The sequence below is a fragment of the Magnolia sinica genome, chromosome 5, assembly GCF_029962835.1.
Source record: "Magnolia sinica isolate HGM2019 chromosome 5, MsV1, whole genome shotgun sequence".
Taxonomy (NCBI): domain Eukaryota; kingdom Viridiplantae; phylum Streptophyta; class Magnoliopsida; order Magnoliales; family Magnoliaceae; genus Magnolia; species Magnolia sinica.
The window spans coordinates 107,263,290-107,288,278 of NC_080577.1; the positions used below are offsets into that span (position 1 = coordinate 107,263,290).

Here is a 24,989-nt window from a genome sequence, read left to right on the forward strand (position 1 = left end):
GTTGAGATTGAGAGCAGGTCCATGTATGTATTGAGACAGCCCTACTGGAATGGATGAGCAGTTGAGATTGAGAGCCTACAAGACAATTAGTGGCAATGATCATTCCTAGCTAGGTAGTGTAACGTAGTGGAGAGGAGAGCGAAATCGACCAAGCCCCATCTCTGATGGCAGCACGTGGTCCAATCAAATCAATCCGCTTCGGGATTTTACATGCCAGATAGGAGCATAGACTACAGGTTCATCCTGGTGTGATTCACCCTACGACCGGGTTTGATGGCATGCATCATACTGGCCCTTGGGAAGGTTTCAATGGTGTGTCACCTCCCCACAATTCCCTGTGGTGTGGCCCATATGAATAAGGCTGGCAATGGTCCGGGTCTGGTTGCGGAAAAATCAAGCCCAGCTCCATCAGTTCAAAATCCAAGCTTGGGTCCATCCCATTGCCAGGCCTATACATTAAGTTCTAGATCGACCTAAATTTTGGGCTGACATGAACTAACCTAATGAAGGATGGAATGGATGTCAAACACGCATCAAGGTGAGCCCCACAAAGCTTGCATGGGTTGGTGTCTCACCATGATGGGGGTCATCAATGTAATGGGAAATTAAAGCATTTCACAAATTTTCAATCAGTTTCATGAGATTTGCAAGATTAGCAGAAGAGAGTTTGTTGTATTCGAGAAATTCAAAAGAGATTCAACCCAAAGGAGATTGAGGAGGCACATGTGTTGATGTGGCATGTATGAAAGAGATCTGTACCATACGTCAGGTGGGGCCAAAAACATTCCTGGCCTGATAATCCTATTCATTATGTGGACACAATAGTATGAGAAAAATGGATGGTCAGAAAAGGGGATGAGGGTTGCAAATCCAGCAGTTTGAGTCGGGTTGAGGGTCAACATGAGCCCGACCCAACCTGAAGAGAACCCAACTTGCAACCTGACACAATCTGACTTCCAACCAAAGGTGCCCAACCCTACCCAAACTAAATACACATGGTTATTGCCAACCTGACCAAACCCAACCTGAATTTGCTCAACCCAAACCTAACCCTATTTCAAATCGGGCTGGCGTTTTCCAACCCTAACCCAGACCTAAGGAGGGTTGGGTCAGTTGGGTTAGGATTGACTCGAACCCAAGTTGCAGCCCTAAAAGGGACTAATGATCTGCATTCCAAAAACACGTGTGACCCACAGATGAATGGACCAGCTGAATTTTGGGACTGTCATGTTGGGCCCCAACTGATGAATGGGAATGGATCTCACACATATGTTCCACATAAGCATGGGTTCTGTGAATACCTTCATCAATCTTCTCCATGCAAATCTCCTTGGCATTCTCCTTGTATAAGGACAGGCCAGCACCAAAGAATACTACTTGAGGAAATTCACTTACAAAATAGATGAGAATTCATACCCAAGTTAACAAAAGGATGTATTAACAGTTGCATTACCTGTCTCTCACAAGCTTGCTTCGACCCAGTAACCGCAGCACTCGAATTTGTATATATACACATCTCTTTTGCATTACGCATGTTTTTAGGCTACACTGCCTTTCTAATTACCAAACTGTTGCTCGAGTTTCTCAACCAAAGCCTGCTTTTCCTCTTCTGGGAGGGCATTGAACATGAATACGGATTTGTCGCCAATGTCATCCTTTAAGGAAAGTTTAAAAAAAAGAAAAAAAGAAAAAAGAAAAAAAAGGAGAGAGAATATCAGGAGTGAGTCATGGACAACAGAGAGATTTAGTCATGGCAGAGACATTAAAGAGAGCTAAAAACAAAATTTAGAAATATCAAAATACCCTTGTAGGCATGGAAATATCAATTTCAGGTAATGGTAAATGGTAATAATGAAAGGGTTTTCTTTTTGTTGCCAAAATGTTGTTTTGAGCCAAACCCCTTTTCCGAAGCCCGTGTTTGGATGCACTTTTGCAAACGTCATCTTTTTTTTTTTTGAAAGGTGAAATTTTATTGAAAAGAAAGAAAACAAGAGACGAGCTAGCAATGCCAGAAAAAGAAAACCTAACAGACACTAGAAAGACCTAAAACTAAAAATACAGCAACAACCAGAGCCAACACCGGGAGACCCAAACCCGCCACTGCAAGGGCTCCCACAGACAGCTTAGCTCAAAATAATAATAAAAAAACCCGAAGAGAAGCCCCTGCCTCCCAAAAGACTAAGGCACCCAATCCCTCAAAAATTGGGTAACCCTAAGGAAAACTCCTGCCTCCCAAAAGACCAAGGCACCCAGTCCCTCAAAAATTGGGTAACCCTAAGGAAAACTCCTGCCTCAGAGTTCCTTTTATTCTGGAAGCAACAGTCATTCCTTTTAAGCCTAGATAGCCCAAAGAGCCGCAAGCATAGCGATGCGCCACTTCCTCCTTCCCAGTATTCCTCCATCCTCATCGTTCCAAGCTAGGAAGAGGTCCTCGATCGATGTAATGTGGCGGGTCATCTAATGCCCCATTTGACAAAATAGGTGCTGAAAAGCCCACTCGTTGAAAACCAATCAATGAGAAAGTTGACCAAGAAAATTGATGGAAATGGGGTTTGCTGAAGTCGTGTCCAAACAGGCCCTAAAATTATTATGCTAGAGACCAGATTTGTCCATGAAGATACCTTCATGGGCTGTGTAAACTTCCTAGCTGCAAATATGACAAAGAGAGCCATCCACACACCCAATAGACTAAGCTTCGTGTTGCCATCCATTAATCCACTCTGCACATTAGAAACAGCCTGTCATAAGAAACAGTATTCTAAAGCTAAAACCTATGATAGTTACATTTGCATATATGCTCAATGTATTGTCTAAGATTTGACACGATGCTCATAATGGTATCAGATAATATAAGGTAAGCTTTGCTAAGCCGCCATGCGTGTACGAGTAGCTAATGCACACGCCACCACATATGCCATGGTGGCGTGAAATATCGAAGCTTGCCTAAAGATACAGGTGGACCATTCGGTATGGTATGTCATGATATTAGAAATAAGTTGACGGTCTCAAAACCTTCAGGTAATTTTCTCACAGCCTTACATTTGTTCAGTTAATTGTCACCTACCTGACCAGTGGACCAACCTGATTCTTGGCATAAGGAAACTACATAGTGGTAACCTTCTGATGGATGGCTTGGATATTGCACCTGTCTGCCAGGTACATTGTGGTGTGCACGTTAGCTGACAAGTACAGGGCTTAGCAAAGCTCATATAGGGTACTTGCAGGAATTGTTTTATCTGAATCCTATTTATTGGATTTATCATTTCTGAAATTCTGACAATTTTCGTGCATTCTTGCCAAAATAAATGAGGGTATGTGCATTATAAACATTTTGGCCTGTTTGGTAGCCACCTAAAAATAAGTTCGTCTCATTTTAGTTTAATGGTAATTAAATATTTGAGAGCTTTTTAATAAAAATGATAGGGATTAGTTGTAATTTTTTAATTGTAATCAACCAATACGACAGACTATTATAGTGTCGGATTGTAATCGACCCATGTAATAGTCTATTATATTGCGACTGTGCGAATTTTGCGCTCTCATTGCCGGTCCCAAGCCAGATAAAAGAGGTTGCATTAGGCTGGCAACTGGTGAAAAACCCATGCAACAACTTTCATCATGAACCCGAACAATGTGACATTCTAGACTCATGCTAGGGTGTTCCCAGGCGCGGATAAAGGAGGGTTGCATCAAGTTGGCAGCCGATGTCAAACCTATGCCATAACTTCCATCATGAACCCGAACAATATGGCATCCCAAACTCATGCTAGGACATTCCCTAGTTATGGCCCTTATTAGAGTGGAGGGGTGGAACAAGATTCATGTAGACAACCCCAATTAGCTGGGATGAGGCTTAGATGATGATGATGGATTTTTTTTAGGGGATTAAAAATAATCCTCATAACAAACAATTTATCTAATCTGTAATACACAATTACCATTAACTAAAATGAGATGACCTCATTTTTTAGTAGCTACGAAATGGACCTTTAAAATTTCATCTAGTATGTTAGGATTAAAAAACAACTTGTTTAATAAAATCACCCTGATGCAAAAATCTTAATTGGCCTGTAAATAGACAGTTCAAACCAAAAAAAGAAGAAAAAAAAGATCCAAAATTCAGTGGAAGGCAAAACGTTGGATGGCTAGATATTCTAATCTTAGAGAATTTTGAGGCATGGTCCATCCACAATGGGACCCAATTCTTGTATAAACCTTGGGTCCTCAACAAGAACTTTTTATTTATTTTATTTTTATTTACACGCACACCCCACATGGGCACTCGAACCCATGATCTCAGTGTTGAAACACGGTGTGTCTACCACTGAGCCATGCATTGAGACCCCCAACAAGAACTTCATCAACAGTTGCTATCGGAGAATTAAATGATTCTCAGATGGTGTCCATAGGCCTTTCAATAGAAGTGAGGCCGTTGGTTTAGTGATCTATTTTGATATGATTGTTCCAACATTTTATGGACAATGTGAAACAATCCTAATTGTTTGAATGGCGGTCTGTAAATAGGTAATTTGGAAGAAAAAATGAAGCGAAGATCCAAAATTCAATGGAAGGCAAAAGATCAGATGGCTAGATCTTCCAATCTTGGAGAATCTTCGGGCATGGCCCATCCACAATGGGGCACATCCCATAAATGTCTAGATCATCAAACCATGGTCCCCGGACAAGTACGTGTCTCCTTTCTATATGTTGCTGATATGCCGAATCCAAATCAAAGGCTAATAGCAGCTTGAGACAAAATACCAGGTGGCCAAGAAGTACTGTGGGGATGATGAATGTCAGGACCCCAGCTTCCAACTTTCCATAGCAGAGACCTGTGTGGGGTTTGCATCATTATAAGAGAAGAAATATGCCAAAATGTTGCAGGGCATAGGAACTTTGCAGAAAGAAAGCAGTATTAGGGTAATACTAGAAATATCACACCAAAGACTTTGTACTCTTCAGAGGATGACAATATGTACATGTGCACTACTACTGCAGAAGTGGAGTACATGTACCTCAATCCAAACTGTCCAAATCATGATTTTATTTTTTTTCTGGTTGAAGGATAACTGTCCAAATCATGATCCCCACTGTAGATCAGGAAATGATCCTAATGGTGAGATAGGTTGGGCGAATTAAATGAAAAGGAAAAAAGAAGAAGAAGAGGAAATGTCCATTAATCACAGGTTGGGATCATCCAACCAAACTGTTTTGGGGCTATGCGCCATCTACAATAGGGGACATGAGTTGGATGGTTTGGGCTGAGGTTGTATACCACGTCTTAAGCAGCTGTGTGTATGCATATAGACCATCATGCTCTCTTGGGGTATCAAATAACTCATCTACCACAACCTGTACATACAAAGGAGCAACACTTAACATGCATCATGAAATCGCATTAGCTATGCCACGAGGGATTATAGAGTCCTTCTCATCAGCAAATGTACAGTTCGCTGATTCACAGAATTCTGTACATGTTGTTAGCAATTTTGGAAAGACATGGAAACATGAGGTTTTCAAAAACTCCTACAATCAACTCCCTATATACACAAATCGATGGTAGAGACCTTACCTTAGATTCATTCCTTTGATCACGTGACGATTTGCCGATGTCACTTCTCCAAAGTAGGAGATCTCTCGCCGATCTATCCCAATGAGACGAGAAAGTAGAGAGCCATTTGCATGCCCACCATAGGGCTGGGTGTGTGCACCAAAGAGCTATCCACAAGGTCGACCCCACATGTGTGCATGTGTGAACAGAGGAGAGATGAGATGATCTCTCTCTCTCTCTCTCTCTCTCTCTCTCTCTCTCTCTTCCTTTTCTCTTCTCTCTCATCAAACCTCCAAGGTGGTTAAGGGGGTGTTTGATTTTTCAGTTCCTCAGTAAGTAGTTGTAAATAGCTCATTATTGTTATTTGGGTCTATTTGATTTCCAGGGCTATTTCCACCTTGAAACTTGGTCCAGAAAAGGTTGATTTAAATGTGGGGTCCACCATGGTGTATGTGGCATATCCACGTCATCCATTCATTTTACATGAACATTTTAGGGCATGAGCCCAAAAATGAGGCAAATCCAAACCTCAAGTGGCCTGCACCATAGGAAACCGTGGTTGTAGAAGGTTTTTAATGATAGGCGTTCAATCCACTATTTTGTGTGGCATGGTTCACTTGAATTTTGGATCTACCTCAATTTTTGGATTCATGCCCTAAAATTATCCTACAAAATGGATGGACAATGTGGATAAGCCACATATTATCATAGTGGGCCACATATGAAATTCGCACCCTCGGTTTTAGTGTCAAAAAAATAAACGGTCATTGTCAGCATAGAAAAAAGTGCAGGAAATATGTTGGTAATTAATCATTACCCATTTACATGTATTTACATGGGAGAATTGAAAAACAAACACCCTCTAAATGTCCACGGTTCTCTCTTGCCATCTCTCTCCTTAGGTAGGATCTATTTACAAGGAGTTGGGGTTTTAAATGGATGTACCAATTTAGTGCCCCTATAGACTTCGGTAATGTCTCACATTACCAAAGGATTTTAAACCTGCCTTTTTGATGTACCCAACTTGACCCAATCCCTCCACTACCAAGTGGCATCCACTCTTGACCATAATCCCATGCCGGCCTAAGAGATGGATTACAAGATCTCAACCATCAAATATCCATCAAGTATGATAATAAGATTTTGAACGGTTAACATAAAAGAGCAACAATTAAAAACCTTTGACTAAACATCTAAAACCTTTCAAGTGCTAGACCGAGTAGAAAATCATTCAATAAATGGTTAGATCACCAAGATCTAAGCGATTAATGAGTTTCAAGGTGAACCAATGGATCCTATCCTAGAATATGTTATCTTCTACCACATCCTAATGCCTATACCTAACCGCACATGTGTCACACTAATGTAACCTCATAGGGTGAGCCAAAACACAAAACATTAAAATTGCAAAGTCTTTACATGACCTCAAGTCTAAGGTTTAGTCAACACTACTATGTGCTTAAGTCGACCCAATCTGGACATGATAGGTCTTCGAGATCAGATACTTGACATGGTCTTCCAATGCAAGTGCTTAGCTAGCCCATAACCTACATGTTGTGAACACTCACACTCCTATGTGGGGTAGGGCCAAGGTACCAAAAGCCCAATGGTTAAGACTATCCATCCCAACTCGTTGGTTCCCACGGAGAGGATGGCCACTTAACATTCCACAAATTGCCCAATCCCACAACTGTGGCTATAGAATTTAAGAGTTGTATATTTTGTCAATTCCCTCATGTAAATACATGTAAATGGGTAACTATTAATTACCAATGTAATTCCTGCACTTTTTTTTATGCTGACAATGACCGTTTGCTTTTTTGACACTAAAACCGAGGGTGCGGATTTCATGTGGGGCCCACTATGATATGTAGCTTATCCACGCCATCCATCCATTTTGCGAGATGATTTTAAGGCATGAATCCAAAATTGAGGTAGATCCAAAGCTCAAGTGGACCACGCCACACTAAATAGTGGGTTGAATGCCTATCGTTAAAAACCTTTAATGACCATGATTTCCTATGGTGTGGGTCACTTGAGCTTTGGATTTGCCTCATTTTTGGGTTCATGCCCTAAAATGTTCAGGTAAAACGGATGGACGGTGTGGATATGTCACATACATCACGATGGGCTCCACAGATTTAAATCAACATTTTCTAGACTAAGTTTCAAGGTGGAATTATCCCCTGGAAATCAAATAGATGTAAATAACAATAATGAGCTATTTACAGATACTTACTGGTATTTACTAAGGAATTGAAAAATCAAACACCCCCTTAGAGTACTAAGATCCATGAAACACAATTCTCTCCATGCCAATGGCCATTGTGTCCAAACTCACCTTCCCCTAAGACAACTAAAGGAATCCATCCTTGTAACCCGTAAAACCATATATAGTTTTCGAATATATCATACATAAGTGGTTATTAGATCCATGATCATGGTCATCATTGGCTTTTTGGGGCACACAACATCAACACATATGGGGCCATGGTATGTTGATCCGATGGATAAGGATGCACCAAAACCCCCAGATTAGAAATCTAGCCCCTCAAGTCAACTATTTTCTGCACAACATGGACCATTGATATGAATGTCCTTAATTGTTTATTTCTGGGTTATTGAACAAAGGGTTAGGATCTTCCAAGATCGTAACATTGAAGGAGGGAGGGAGGTTGGTTTTCCAAGATCTCCTGTCTCTATAGAGCCTCTTCAGTCTGGAAATCCATTGCCTCCCTTGGGCTCCTTTTGATGGATGGGTTCTCTTTGGCCCTTGGTAATGGAAAGCATATTCATTTCTAGTTGGACCACTGGATCTCAGATGGCCCCCTCTAGTCTCTTTTTCACATCTTAACTAGGATCGCCTCTAATCTTTCCAACTCGGTAGCACATCGCTTTTCTAATGTTGGTTCCAAGGTGTAGTGCCCCCCTTACAGGAGATCGATGTTCAAGCTTGAGTTACAAGGATTTCTGCACCTTTTGAAGCTCCCTGAAGATGTCAGGTCTACTCTAGGCCTGGAGGATTCCTTGTCTTGGTCACTCTCTCCCTCAGGTCTATTCTCTTCAAAGTCTCTGCTTCATCTCTTGCATAACTTGGTCACTACTCCAACTTGGTCCTTCCACTCCTTTGTCTGGTACTTTGGAGCAACATCGAAAGTCGTTGCTTTTGCTTGGCTTCTCGCAAGAGGAAGGATCCTCATAGTCGACAATCTTTAGAAGCGTGGCATGATTTTCCCCAATGTTTGCATCTGTTGTCTTGAAGTTGAGACTATTAGTCACCTATTCATTCACTTTCCCTTCGCAAGGGACATTTGCCCTCCATTCTCAGTAGATTTAGTTCTTAGTGGGTCATGCCTAGCGACATTTTAGGCCTATTGTTTGCTTGGCACGATAGAGGCATTGGCAATCCTCTAAAGTCCCTTTGGCGCCTTGCTAGGTCAGCAACTCTCTGGGCCATTTGGAGAGAAAGGAACATGCACTGCTTCAGGAACCCGTCCTCCTCTTCCAGGGTGTCGGTTGGGATTCTCCATAAAGTCTCCATTAGTCTCTTCCCTCTGGATAGTAGTGTCATCTCCTCTATTCTAGGATAGTTTTGGGTGTATCGTTCCTATTATGGGCATTTCGACTTTCAAGTTGTTTAGCTGGTCTTGTTTTTTTGCTTTTGTTTTTCTTGGTTGTATTGTTGGGTTCAGTCTTATTCTTGTTTTTTTGCTTTTGTTTTTCTTGGTTGTGTAGTTGGGTTCAGTCTTATTCTTGTTTTCTAGTTTTGTTTTGTCTTGTTCTTGTTTTCTAGTTTTTGGTTTTGTTTTGTCTTGTTTTGTTTGTTTTCTTTTGGGTTGTTTTTGGCTCCCTTTAATATAATCTTCGAAAAAAAAAAGAAAAAGCCATTCCACTGGAATTCAGTGAAAAGCTTCCGAGTTCGAACATTGTGGGCAACCGGTTCCATTTTGTTGATTCACCTTGATGCAGATATTAGCTTGATGTGGGACGGCAGTGCCATGGGGAAGGTCAGACAAAAAAAGAAGTTTGGCATATATGTCTATTAGCGGGAATTTGGTTCATATGGTTAGAAAGAAATTATCATTGTTTTAGGACTACAAGGAGCAAAGAATTGGAGGTCTTTAGGAGGGTTAAATTTCATGTTATGGAGCGGGTGATTGCATCAAAGGTGATCGACCATTTTCCAGATCGCTGGTTGGAGTTGTAATTTTCTTTTGGTTCTGGGTTCCTGTGCTATCTTTGGCCTAGGTCTATTATCAATAAGTTATCAATGTTAAAAAATAATAATAACTGCAAAAGAAGTCCTTTGCAGTTGGAAAACAGATTTTGCAATTTGAGAAGCATGCAATCAGGTCCGGAGCTTCTGCTGTGAATTCATATTCTATGGGTAATAATCAGCATGGAGTGCTTTTAGCATTGGACAGTCAGAAATCATCTCTCATATTACCACTGTTTAACATCTTTTACCAATCCTTACATTATGAGAGAGTATTGTTACTGATCATTGGAACTAAGATAAATTCATAGTCTTTATTTCAGCTAACCTTGTCTTTTTCTTTCTAAAAAAAGGACGGTTTCTTTTTGTATTGGCCATTTGGAATATAGATTACAGAAATAGGCCCAATTATTTTCACGAGGAAACGAGTTCAACTGTGGAAGAGGTCTCATCTCATCTAATATCAAGTTACACCAACAACAAAACTTAAATGCTTGTCCATTAAGGCATTAAAGTATAAAAATGTCGGAAATGATCCTAAGCAACTAGCTTGCACCACACATTGTGCACTCATGCGGAACATCCATCCAGTCCAACCGTGCTATTCATGGGCAATCCATCCATTTTGCAAACCATCTGATTGGTGGCTTGTAAAAAGGATGTCCTGATAGTTTTCTGCAGAAAAAGTCCAATCGTCAAAACTAGAAAGCCCATTTGGCAGAGCTTCCCTTGGTTATTTATGTATCTCAAAAATCAGTTTGATATGCTGATCCTAACTGTCTAACCAGTAGCCTGGACAGCTGACGGCTATAACACAATGGGCCACCAATTGGATGTGAACCATCCAATCAGTGTGATTTTCACAAGGTGGCCCATGATGAGTGTGTTGGACCAGATGAAATGGTCGGATCAATACTTTGTGCTGTCCATGCACATTCAACTCATTTGCATCATAATATGGTACAAACTAGTCACATAGTATCATTTCCCATAAAAGATATCAAACTCACTGTCTTTACCTTCCTTGAAGACAAGTCCTGTCAAAGACGCAAAGAGAGGCCCGATGAACCACACAGCTATTGGGTTATCAACGACGTACTGTGTCAAGCTCTCTCCAACAGGTTGTGCAAGATTTAGATACGTTGCAAGTGAGCCAACAACACCAAGTGCCCATAACGCTTGAAGAGTGCGTTTAATAGGCGTGACGTAAATGTGGATTAACAACAACGATAAGCCAAGTCCTCCAGCTCCGATCACATATAACAAATCAATGTTTTGTTTTACTATATCCGTCAAGAAAGTGTCTTCTGGTAGAAAAGCAGATGAAGCTGCAATTACGAAGGATGCAGCAGCAGTCACCAATCCAGATCTATACAAGATAACCTGTTGAAATTTTGTAAATAATCAATTGATCTCTCTCAAACACAGCCAAGAACCAATCATGCTGATTCGAAGGTTTATGAGACAGGCATGCAATTACTAAAGCATAAGATGTGTATGCACAACTGTACATGCTGTAGATAACTATACAATTGCCTATCCTATGTGCGAGGTCCCCTAGTTCCTCAGCTGCACCACTAGGTGCATTTACAGTAGCAGCAGAAGGGCTGCAAATGGTGGGTTTGCAAGGTGATGAGTAGGTTGCCAGCCAGATGTGGAGAAGATGAAGAGGAAGAATGAATGGAGATTGGGTGAATCTGGTGGGCGGTGATAGACCCGATGCTATAGATGTGCCGAAACACATGGCCACGGTGGTTGTGAAGTGAGGCAGTGGTTGGTGGTGATCACAAGGATGGTGGTGGAGGAATCAAAACCATGGCTCTGATACCATGTTGATTACAAAAGACTACATTTTGGAGAATTGTAATGTATCTTATTTTATTGAGAATGACAAGTATACTTACAGGAGGTAGGAGATCTTAACAGGTATAAATGCATTCAACTAAATCCACCCATATACTTATCTATAGTATATACAACCGTACATACACATCCTATATTCTAACACTGATAAACATCTATATGCCCTCAAAATTGTTAAAGTCTTACAATTTCCTATTCAAATCTATCTTTCGATGTAAACTCTGATGCAAAGACCATGGATATCTCCCCATTCAACTGGCCCTGTTTAGGAGAAGTTGAATAGATATACAACAATTTGCTCAAATACGAAATTGCCCAACTGTTATGAGTGTTAATGGATTAACCGTTAGTTATATCATAAGGTAAACGTAAGATGAAATGGAGGCATAGCTACACGGTAGACATTGTAAGTTTAGCTTCTTTCAAACGTTGGATTTTTTGGTAGATAACACAATATATAAAATAGAGGAGCTGATTAGACTTTGATGTTTGCAAATCCAATCAGATGGCTCAAATATAAAACCGATCAGACTATGGAGCCCCCAAGCCCAATCAAAATGTATTCTAGGATTTATAAACAAACTATATAAAGTAAATAGGAGTTTTGTACAAACCATACTGCCCCCATGGCCAGATGGTTGGTTGAATATAAATAGTGATTTGAGTAGGATTTGGACTCTTTTATTTAGTTTTCTTTGTTTAGTCATTTTCCTTCTTCTACTACAACTTTAATAAGGTAACCTAAGCTAACTTTGGGAAAGCAAGACATATGTGGGCCCATCGGGTCAAGATGAGTATTTATCCTTGAGAGGGATTTGCATTGTAGTTAAGCCTATAAACAGGCAAAAGGGCCATACCCATGAACCATTCTACTTCTGATTATTTGCAATATAATTTTGAGGGATTACTTGAAGATGGAATTTCTTCTGAATGATTTCTAGTTTTTAGAACTAAAAGACAATTGGAATCCTATTACATAGTCAATTGTTGGGCTTATAATCAAGTTTGTAGCATCTAGAGGTGGGATCAAGGATTCAAGCTATTCCATAATGGTAACGGTGGCCACAACATCCACCGCCAAGATATAGGTTGTAATGGGCCGTACCCTTTTTTTTTTTTTGAAAAAAAAATAGCCATTACAAGTTAATTTTTTCGTAACAGCTGTTACGAACCCATAACAGGCAACAATTACCACGGTTACAATTACATGTCGTCCATTACATAACCATTTTGGAATACCTTGGGAGGGATTGAACTTCTAACCCAAACGTTTTGGAATTCTCCATTCCACCACCAAGTTTCCTTATAAGAGTGGCTTTTCCCTCTTATACTCTTAAAACTTCTTTCATCACTTTATGAATGCACTTAGCCATCACATTCCGCATAACATTAACTTCTTCCTCATCATCCAACTTTTCTTCTTTAATCAATTTATTCCTAAATGGAACTTACTTTATCTCATTTTCAGTCCCAACACCTTGTTCTTAGAACTTCTCAATTTCACCCCCTGCCAACAAGGTTTGGGCGAATGGTCTTCACCATAGGTTTGCTCCCTATAGGTGAGGGTTTGATTCCCCGCGTTGGCTTTACCCGATACACGTGGTTGTGGGTGATTGCATGTATTTACAGGGATTAGTCTCACTTCAAAAAAAGAGGCGGGGACACGTTGTGTCTTCAAAAAAAAAAAAAAAACACCTTGTTCTTATAACTTCCCAATTTCACCCCCTCTTGCATCTCTTGATGTAAACATTCATAACCATTAGCCAACGTTGTGTGGTCAAACTCTTCCTTGTTATAACCTTAAAGTCTTTACATATTAACCGTTCTGTCTTTTCAAGTAGAAAGAAGTCTAATTGGTTGTATATGATCCACTTTCAAAGGTTATTAAATGCTCACATCTTTTCAAAGTATGTATTTGTTATAGCAAGATTGTATGATATAGCAAAATCCATGATAGCATCCCTCATCTCATTTCCATTTCCAAAATCACATCCTCTACATACCCTTTCATACCATCTACTCCCTTTTCCCACATGACCATTTAGGTCCCCTCCTATAAATCTTCTCTCCATTTAGAATTCCTTGTATTAGTCCATCGATGTCCTCCCAAAAATATCTCCTCTAATCCTGCATGTAGCGCACATGCTCTAACGACATTGATTATCTCCTCTCCCGACACAAGCTTTACCATTGAAACGTATTGCCTACTCTCTTATCTACAACTTTACCACTAAAACCTCTTTCTACCAACATCCTAACACTATTTTTATTGTAATATTTTCCCATATACCAAAGTATATATCCATCAATTTCCTTAGCTTTTGCCCCTTTTCCACTAGGTCACTTATACACAAGCTATGTTAACTCTCCTTCGTTTAACCATATCCACCAACTCCATTCTCTTTCACCTCTCAAGTTCCTCATTTCCATGTGGCAAGATAAATCCTATTCCCCCAAGTAGCTTCTTTATCTTCACTCATCCAAAATGGCACAAGAACCTTCACCTACTTTTTACTACACCTAGACGTCATTGCAGTGAGCGCTTCCACCGACACTCTGGCTAACCCTTGCCCATTTCTCACCACACTTGGGCGCCAGTGCCACGAGGATTGGCAACGGCCGGGCGGCCGGCAGACCTAGGTTGGCCGGTGGACTAGGCATCCAATCAATTTTCTGATTGGGCTTGGGCTCAGGTCATTTTGAGCCCGGCCCGGCCCGGCCTGACTCAATGTGTACACGTCTCCTATTCTAACAACTTTCGAATCATATAATCCGTTAGGCAATAAACGGGTCAGATCAATCAACGGGTTGTGCTTGCATGTACACCGTTGGTTTTCATTTTTCTAAATGTCTATGTTTTCGTGTATGTGCAGCCCACCTGATCAACAGATGGATCAGGAACATTCACCTTTCGGGTCGGGCAGGCCCGGAGTGCCGATTCGGGCCAGGCCTAAACCAAACCCGTCCGAAAAAAAAGCCATTCTAGCGCAGATCAGCGGTCCAGAACAGTACCTCGCGAACATCAGTAGAATCGACGGTCCAAGGGCCGTAGATTCCTTGATAAACGGTCCGATCATCACCACCGTACGTCTGCGGCTGAGAGTCTTCTCTTAGAGCTTTGCATTTGATTGATCTGATTCCAGGACAAGCTCTTCTTGAAGGAGAAGGAGAGCGCCGAGAAGATATCGGGAGGGAAACCGTATCGCGATATATCGGCGATATTTTAGGCCGCTGGGAGAGTTTCTGTGTAACGGGAACGGAGAAAAGGAGGAGTTGTACGGCCATAGCGGAGCGCCTTTTGGTTTTTGGGATAAGAAAGGCGCGAGGGGGGCTGTACGCAATATCACCGATGGAATTATACGATACTCTGGCAGAACATGAATGATCATATGCGCGTGCACAAAGAGACTGTACATATATATCTACCTCAATCTAAGCGGTCGTTTGGATGCCCGTAATTTTTTTTAAATTGTAAACAGATTACCTAAAAAGTGTCAGACCTGTAGCAATTGCTGTAGCAAAAAAGTTTTAGCGACGAAAATTTTCGTCGCCAAAAGATTGTGACAACAAGATTTTATCGACAAAAAATTTCAATCATCGGTAAAGGCAAGTTTTTTAGCAAGCTAAAAGTTAACTTTCAGCGACGAAAATTTTCGTTGCTAAAAAAAATTACAAAACTTTTAGCGATGAATATTTTCGTTGTTAAAAAATAAATATTAAACTCTTATTGATGAAATTTTCGTCGCTAAAAATAATTACAAAACTTTTAGTAACGAACATCTTCGTCGCTAAAAAATAAAAAAGTTTTAGTGACGAAAATTTTCATCGCTAAATTCGTCACCAAAATACCATGGCAACAGGTTTTTACCTAGGTATAACTAGTTTACATGCTATTTTATTTAGCTTTTAAGTGATAATCTATTTTACGCTATTTTATTTAGCTTTTAAGTGATAATCTGCTTTAGGTGAAGTGTTTATAATAAATAAAGAGGAGATTAATACCATAGAGCGAGTAAACCTTTCAAAATTTACAAATCATATAAGAAAGCCTTGATTTTTATAAGGTTTTAAGAGAGCATTAAAGCATGTATGCACTAAATGAACTTAATGCCTTTCACCCATTACAATAGCCCCATGTGCAATTTAAAAGTTTTTAATAGTGGACATCCTATTCTTCCCTTATGTGATTCATTTGACAATGGACATGTCAATTTTTAAGTTATAAGAGAGCATCAAAGGAAGTATGTGATTAATAGATTGGATGTACCATACACATTACGGTGGGCCTCACATGTCATAAGTATATATTAACTATTATGCTCTAACATGTATAATGAATATTTAGACGTAAAAACCTTTCGCATGCAAATACATGCATCCAAACAGCCCCCATGAAGAGATTACCTGTAATCTTTTTATAACTTTTTTTTTTTAACACACGCATGCACACCCCCACACACCATAGTGGGATTTCACCACCTATGGATGCTCAAACCCTTGACCGGGTGTTGAAACTCTTGAGAGTCGACCACCACAGCAAGAGTAAGGATCCCTTTATAACTTAAGGACTTTGCAGGCATCCAAACAACCCTAAACCTTTCAATATGTGTGTCCAAATGTAGATGGTGGTGAGATGAAAGTATTGTTTAGTGTTATTTATTCTATGTTCCTAAGAACTGTCCATTTAATGGACGGTTGGTATAAAATTTTCACAGCTCACATTGAATAGTAGGGGTGTCAATGGGCCGATTTAGGGGTCAGGCCAAGCTCTCCAAGCCCAACCTGCATTGTTACACCTAAGCCCAAATCCAACCTAGCCCATGCCGGGCTAAAATTGCTCGATCCAAGCCCGATCCAAAATATTTAGCCAAGGCCCCACCCAAGCCTAAGGTTGAGCTAGAGAGAGAGAGAGATGCAAGGTGAGGGTTCCATTCCACATATAAGCAAAGTCTACTTGAATGAGCTGACCGGCTCAAGTTCTTAGCCAAGGCATGTATATGGCAAGGCCTGCCTGGTGAGCAGTATGGATTACCCACATGTGTGGCTTAATTATGTGAGAGCAATTATATTTCTGAAAAAAAAAAGCAATATGATGAATGGCTGAAAAATGAAGGGGAGAGAGAGACCTATGGCATGACCAAGAGATGAAAGAGATCGTGACATCCTGACAGAAGCGATGACTTGATCTTGCCTATCACCTTACTGCAAATCCAACAAAAGCAACGACCGAATCTTACTAATAACCGACCCTCCACGGCTGAAGTTGGTGGAAAGAGAAAGGGTCGTTTTATCCACAGAGATAGAGAGGAAGGGAGAAAATGAAGTTTATAAAAGGAAGAAAATGAAGACTAGCAAATACAAGGGCATGTTGTGTAATGGTTAGAGAGAGATGCATTAAAGAAATAAGAGTGGGAAATGCATTAAAGAGGGAAGAGATAGATACATTAGTAGAGCTGTACATGAGTCGCAACTCGCTAGATTTGACTCGGAAAAGCTTGACTTCCCTCGGCTTGAAATTGGATTCAGACCAATGTTCGAATGATCTCCAATATTATCGAAATATCTTCGATTTTATCTTTATCTCTAGCTCAGCGATACCAATAACACTGGTAGTGATACCAATAACGCCGGTAATATCAGAAATTCCAGGTATTAGCAATGTATCACTAAGTATTGTCAACATATCAATATCGCTATTGTAATTATAAATATTTTCAACTATGTAAATTATAGGTATTGCTTGTATTGCCAATGCATCAATATTGCCAATGTATCGCTAATATTTTTGACTATGTAAATTTTAAGTTATGCTTGCATCACAAGTGTATTGACGTTATTTTAATAATACTGGCAACATATTGATATCAACAGAATTTTTTTTATTAGAAAAAAAATTATTTCAATTTTTTTTTCATGGGCATATGGTTGTATGTAGTGTTAAATTTGTCATTGATAATATTAATAATATCTCAATATTATTGATATTGCAACATGCGCGTTATTAAGACTACAATATTTCATTTCTTTCTAATTGTTGATGATTTCTTGGTGAAATATCATGTGTTGTTGATATTTTGCAATATCGATGGATGTTTGGATGAAAGGTTGGATGGTTAAATAGGTCGAATGAGATAGTTGGACTGATTTCTTACAACAACACTTGCTTTTAAGGTCCCATTAAATGTAGAGGTGGGCATCGAGCTGAGTCGAGTTAAGGTGGGCCAAGCTTGGCTCGGCTTGTCCATGTTGTACTCGAGCTTGAGCTCGGCCTCGAGCTCAACATTGAAGCTTAGCTTGTGAGGTAGTGGTTCGAGTCGAGTCAAGTTTACCTTGAGTCGTGCTCGAGCTTGTTGGGTGAGAGAGTAATAGATTCTGTTCTTGATCCTCCTCCATTGATGAAGAATTCAAAAATCTTAGGAGAATCAAAGCAAAACCCAATGAAAAAACTAAACAAAACTTCAAATGGGATGAGGAAACCTGTAAGAACCGATCTGTTCTTGATCTTCTTCCACCAACAGAAATCTAAGTACTAAAAAAGAAACCGAGCAGAACACATATCAAAAATCTAAGTAAAGAGCTCTAGCTAATCAGACCATTGGATTTTCCTTGAAGCTCTAACAAATCTGAGAAGAACCCATCTCGGATTTCTTGGGTTTCTCGCCTAAGAAGTAGATCTCAAGAGATTGAAATCATAATATTGTGAAGCTGAAATGAAAACTGGTGGTGGTGGTCCGGGCAGGCGTGCGCCTGGCAGTGGGTAGAGAAAGAGAAGAAAGGGAAAGGGAAAGGGGGTGCGTGCCGTCTGATAGCGACTCTAGGGTTTGTTTTCTTCTTCTTCATGTGCGTAGGTGCACATGGGAGCATGACTCATATATATATATATATATATATATATATATATATATAATATTTAATATATTTATTAATCGAGCCGAGTCGAGCTCGAGTTCAAGCTTCAAGTCAAGTCGAGTTGAAATGCCCCCTGGTCAAAGTCAGCTCAAACTCAACTCGAGCTTCAAATAATTAGCTTTACTCGGCCCGAAACAGCCATTCAAGCCGAGTCAATCAAAGTTGACTCGAGCTGAGTCAATCATAGTTTTTCGAGCTAGCTCGACTCGGGAACAACCCTAATTAAATGGAAACTTGTTGTGTACGCATGTATTCTTTTTATTTATAAATATGCAAATATGCACATTTTAATATCTCCTGAAGTTTCGCTGAAAATTCTGTTGTTTTCCCCATGTTTTCCTGCATTTTCGGTTATCGGTGATATCAATATTGTTTCCATATCCCTGGCCAGCGAAAATTGTAGTGATACCGATACTTCGAACACTGATTCAGACCGAGTCGAGATGGCTTTTGGAGCTCGAAAAAATTTCGAGTCAAGTTTGAGCTTGCTCAAGCTTGACTCGACTCGGATCGAACCTCAACTCGAATCGACTCAGATCGAATTAGCTCGGTGACTTGGTTATTTTGATATGAATGCTGCTTGTCGAGTGTTTAATGAAATGACTCAACGAAGTGTTGGCGAGGAAGGAATGGATACATCGGCTGTTTGATTTTGGTGCTGCTCGCCCAGGTGTTTGATTTTGATACTGCTTTTTTAGGTGTTTGATGAAATCCTTGTAAAATATTGTTACTGTTTTACATTATGTGAGAAATTGAAGATGCATTCTACCTATTTGAGAAAATACCGAACATGCTTGAACTCAGCTCTAATTAGCCCGAGCTGCTGATCGAACTGAGCTGAGGTAGCAAGATAGGCTCAAGGACCGAGCCGAGTCGAGTTTGAGCTGGGGTTAGCTATTAGCCGAGCTGAGCCAAGCACTTACAGAAGTACCTTCCCCACCATTATTCCTTCTTCGTTGCTTCGACTGAAAGGCAAAGATAATAGTATCAAGGTCTAAGGTATCCCTATTATGGTATAAAGTATCCACCAAATTCTCATAAGGATCTAGAAGGGATGTCAACAACATTATGATTTTGTCTTCTTCATCTATCTTCACATCAATGCTTGTCAATTTGAAAATTAATTTGTTAAAGGCGCTGATGTATTTAGAGAGATCCGGAACTTTCGCTATCCACAAAGTGTATAACTATTTCTTTAGATATAGGCGATTGGAGAGCAACTTCGTCATGTAGAGGCTCTCCAACTTCGCCCATAAGCCTATGGTGGTCGTCTCAAAAACAATATTATAAAAAACATCATCGGCTAAACATAATTGAATTGCGCTGATAACCCTTTGATCTAAGTCATCCCAAGCCTCTTTCTTCGTAGTTTCAGGATGTCTCACTTTATGAAGAAGAGCCTGCGACACCCATTGCTAAATAAAAAAGGGCTTTCATCTTCAATCTCTATAATTCAAAGATATTTTTTTATCTGCATATTTCATCTCAAACTTCACATTCAATCCCTTTAAACACGTCTCAGATTCGATATACAACCCTAACATAAAGTGTATGCTCTAATATCACTTGTTGTGCACAGCCGGCACACGTTAGGTGCAGAAACAACCTTAAAACGCTCTAATATCACTTGTTGTCACAGTCGGCACACGTTAGGTGCAGAAACAACCTTAAAACAAATCAAACACGTGAATATAAAAATGCAAATCAAGTAATCATAGAGAAACACTACTATTTTATGCGGAAAAACTCATATGGGAAAAAAACCCATGACGCCCAAGTGACAAACAATCTACTATGAATAGAGAATTATAAGTGATGAACAACTTACAGATTCGAAATCCTTGCTTATACAAGTGAATTCTCCTTCTTAAAACCCTAGTTCTCTATATCACAATGTTTTCGTACCCTAATCCTACACATAATAAGACTTATATAATCCAGTTCCATAATTAGAAACAAAATTGCACACTTACATAGAAGTTGCACATGTCATCGATCAAAGCTTCGATTGACCGATCAATGACCTTCGATCGATTGACATCACATGTTCAATCAATTGAACATGCACAAAAGTATCCAGAGGCTTGATTTTTCTAAATTTGCTCAATTGATCGAGTCTTGATGTTCGATCAATGGAATGTGTCCAAATCAGTCCAAAGACTAAACTGACCTATTTGAAAATTTCTCAATTGATCAACCAGTCTGTCGATCAATTAAAGACCCTAAATTTCATCATATTAAAGGCACCTTTATCTACATTTGAAACCATATGCGAAGGATCCTTTGACTTCAAACGTCCCTTGATTTTCCAATGTTTCTAAGGACAAACAGCACATTACATAATACATCCGATATTTTCATATCCCAAAGGTTGTCATACATGTGTCAATACTAATACTGAAAAAACTGACAAAATTAAACCTCTCCTCCTTTTGGTTCAACACAAGCCCTTTGATTCATCCCACAGGGAGGTTTAGGAGCAAAACTCTTGCATCGCTTGCGTGGGCACGCAGATCACTTTTTTTTTGGGACAATGACTTCCTGTGCATGAGATCTACACCGTCCATCAGGCATAGCCTCCTTTGTTTGGCCTGAACCCAAAAATCAGGCTGGCAGGGCACCCCACAAGGAATTATACCTAAAACTTCCAAATTCATGCATTATGGCCCATTAAGCTTTTGAACAGGCTGAATTTAGGCCCAGTAAGGTCCAGTAAATGAACATGCTTAGATCTATCTAGTCTCATGTCCCAACTTGGCTCACTAGCACCTGGAGTGATCTTACACACAACATATCGTTTCAATGCAATGTTCCAGCAACATCAACCGTTAACATTACATGGCACACGTGTGTCATTCTAAACCGTTCATTTGCTAAATGATACCGTGGATTGGCCATAGCTCACCTGTCACATTCATTGGACGGTCATAACTGTTTGAATGTGAACTGTCGCTCGTTGCATGCGATCACTGCTCATTTATATTTTTAATTGTCCTCTTGCAACTGACTGCCCTGGCCCTTAGAAGTTTCCAATCAGCAGGACTCTCAAACCAGGGCCCAACCACAGTGAGGCCCACCAGACGAACGGTATAGATCATCCAATTAGATGGGCTGGGCCGGACTTCTGGAATTAGATTCTTAACGAATTTTTCAGAATAGGATTTTGAAAAGTTCAATTTTAAAATGCTGCTGGATTCCCACCACGATCTTTAAACAGCGAGAGAAATGGGCCTGTGACTGCCGATTGGAGGAATTTTGATCAACGGTTAATATTCAATGGGCCCAAGTCCTCCAACCAATGGCTAGGATAGTATTACAATTGCAATTTTGGGCTGTGGCCCATTCATGGTTGGGCCAAAAGATGACGAGTCCAGATCCCATACACATGTTAGGAAAGGGGATCTGGTGCCATCACTTACATGGAAGTTTTGTCAAGCGCACGTGTACAAGATCCCTACCATTTATTTGCTGGGCCCCACCATGAATAGGTCGTACAACAAAAGTCAAACGGATTTGAGCACTTGACACTACGCCAAATCGTAGATTTGCGACGGACCAAATCCGTCGCTGTTTACTGGGTCGTTATTCATTTTCGACGGATAAGGTCCGTCGTTTAATCTGCGACGGATATCTCCGCCCAAAAAATAAAAAAATCCGTCGCTAAAATTCGAAAAAATCTTTGCTAGTTGTTAAAATTATTAGCGACGGATGAAGTCCGTCGCTAATATGATGAGCGACGGACCCAAATCCGTCTCTTTTTCAGAAATTAGCGACGGATGTGGTCCACCGCTAAAATATCTGTGAATGATTAGTAGATTTTATTTTATTTTTTTGAATCTTACACCTGATAGTCATTCAAAAAATAATGCACATGATTTTTTAATAAGAATCCTATTCACAAAATTGATAGAAACAGATTTCTTAAAACTTCCTTTCAATACATTAGTACCGAGTACAAAATCAAATTCTTTAGATTTCCTAATTGTGTAGGAATTGAACTAGAAATTTGATTTCTGTAGAGGTACAAAGGTGTAAGGTTTCTCAAATTACCTAAAGTAGAAGGGATTGGACTTGTCAGACTGTTATTTTACAATGACAATTGAACCAAATTCTTGAGATTTTCTAATTGTGCAGGAATTGAACCAGAAAAATTTGATTGTTATAGAGGTAGACGATTGTCATCCTGGTTAAGTTACCTAAAGACGGGGGAATAGGCCCAGTTATTTCATTAGACGAGATGTCGAGCTCTGAAAGGTGAGAAAGGTTATCCATTGAAAGAGGTTGAACTCCAAAGAGATTATTCATGGAGATAATGACGGAGACGAGTCTCTAAAGAGTGCCAATATCAGCTGGGACGGTTCTAGTGAGTGGGTTGTCACTGAGATTGAGATGGAAGAGGTTTGGAAATGAGGAGAAGCTCAAGTTATCAAGCTTACCTTGCAAGCCTACACTCGGTAGGCTTATCTCTATTACGCTTCCAAGGCCGTTGCAGGAGATCCCATACCATTTGCATGGAGAGATTATGGTGGCACTAGCATTAGCAGCTGGAAGTGACCATGAATGGAGAGCTTGTGGTTAGAAGATGATGTTTTTCCATTCCAAGAGAGCCTCCGCTTCTCCGAGTGTGGATGCTGCTGCTGTTGTAAAGGCATTGGAAGAAAGAAATTCTAATATTAAAAGAAGAAAAGCAAGAGAGATGAACAGTCTAGATTATTGAAAACCCCACTTCTGATAATTGAATTAGGTAAGTATAAATTGTTAAGTTGCATCAATTCCAATTTTAATTATCCTGGACTACATTAGCCTGACTACATGCATGGAAGCATGACTTGCATTAACTAAGCGCTATATGGAGAAACATGCTTTAGATCCACCCTCTGTCTATTACGTGCGCCATCACATTTTCACCGTGGATCCAAAAAATTAATCCAATTCAAGACTTAGGTGGGGCACATAGTTATGGTGTAAATCATACCAAAAACCTATAAATTTATCAGGTGGGGCCCACGTGAGTCTCGAAATGTTCTGATTTTTTGGGGGTAACCCTTCATCATATAGATGGAACAAAAAAAAAAAAAAAAAACCAACAAGAGAAGTCCCGCCATTAAAATTGTCTAAATTATGTGTTGGGCCCATTGTTGTCTAAATATGGCATCCAATTCACTAAGTTGACTAGCCCCACTAAGATGAGCTTATTCCTTAAATAATAATAAAAAAGATAATCTAAAACTCAACAAGCCCAAGTTGCAGCCCTGTCCACACCACACACACACACTCACATGCAACTAATTGATTGCACATATGAATTCGTTTTCTGCAATCAATCAAAAGCTACAGAAAAGCTAAGCAGAGACAGAGAAAGAAAAGGAGGAAGAGAGAGAGAGAGAGAGAGAGAGAGAGAGAGAGAGATGCTTGCCTGTAACGCCCCGAAAATTGGGGGTTGAGCAGAAGCTCAACACCCGAGTTCTGACACATCACTTATGTAACATAAAAAATGATGATTTAATATTGTCCATGTTAGTGCATTTAAACATGAACTTGATTAAGCTAAATCAACATATCATACTCCAGAGACGATTAAATTTAAGCAAGCGGAAGACTGTGATATATATATACAAAACATATAAACTGTTATAGGTCTCCACAGTGTGAACATGTTACCAGGTTAAATATATACATGTACAATTTCCAAAATATCCAAAATGAATATACATGTATGTCCCTAAAATATAAAATGGTAAAGTGTAGTGGCATCTAATCAGCATCCCTGGAACCCCGTCGATCAGAACATGGTCTTCATAGACTCGCTTGATAACTGCATAAAGGAGAACTCCTCGTCATCAGCAAAGTCAAGCTCCATCATGTAAGCCTCGTCGTCATTTGCAACTACAACAGGGTCTGGTTGGTGTTTTAAAACACGGTCCCAGAGTGGGAGTAAGTGATCAACTCAGTGGAGCTATAAGGCAAAGGTTAACATGGTATCAATTCAATCAAGCAGTAATGATAAAATAGTACAACAATCATATCCTAAGTACTCTTATTAATGCAGGAATGGTATGCGATAATGATGTATGCCCTCGCCTATAATCCCTTAGCGATATCATCTCACAATCGTGGCATGCACCACTCCGAACACGTGCACTTCCTTGCCAAAGCACTATGCAATGTGGATGCATGATCGTGTTAACCAAGTTTTTATTTAAGCTTATTCATACAGCATATTCGGAAAGCTAAGGTACCTCCCTTATATCATTACCTAAACAATGATCTCTCTAGGGTTGTCAATCCCAGTTAATCACATACGATGGGCATATTCCAGGTCACCACGGAGAGGCTCGTCACCTCAGCGCAGGCCTGGTTTATACTCGAGGTCACTACGGAAAGACTCGTCACCTTAACGTAGTCCTAGTGTATACTCGAGGTCACTGCGGGAAAGGCTCGTCACCTTAG

The 24,989-nt window shown here is 40.0% G+C and overlaps 1 protein-coding gene across 1 annotated transcript; it reads right to left on the reverse strand.

Moving 5' to 3' along the window:
- Window positions 1-1,377: 1,377 nt before the first annotated feature.
- Window positions 1,378-14,961, reverse strand: LOC131246614 (uncharacterized). The gene is made up of 5 exons (XM_058246910.1): window positions 14,643-14,961; window positions 10,787-11,150; window positions 4,762-4,832; window positions 2,622-2,720; window positions 1,378-1,655 (listed from the first exon to the last, which is right to left on the reverse strand). Exons 1-5 carry the CDS (start codon window positions 14,913-14,915, stop codon window positions 1,557-1,559), a joined length of 906 nt encoding a protein of 301 aa, XP_058102893.1. The 5' UTR covers window positions 14,916-14,961; the 3' UTR covers window positions 1,378-1,556.
- Window positions 14,962-24,989: the final 10,028 nt, after the last annotated feature.

Bases quoted from the DNA above. Each gene is read 5' to 3' on its own strand.
- LOC131246614 (XM_058246910.1), bottom strand. From the start codon at position 14,915: ATGGCCGTACAACTCCTCCTTTTCTCCGTTCCCGTTACACAGAAACTC. The intron at 4,833-10,786 runs GTAAAGACAGTG...AACCCCACACAG, and splicing joins AGGACTTGTCTTCAAGGAAG to GTCTCTGCTATGGAAAGTTG. The intron at 1,656-2,621 runs GTATCTTCATGG...CTTTCCTTAAAG, and splicing joins AGTTTACACAGCCCATGAAG to GATGACATTGGCGACAAATC.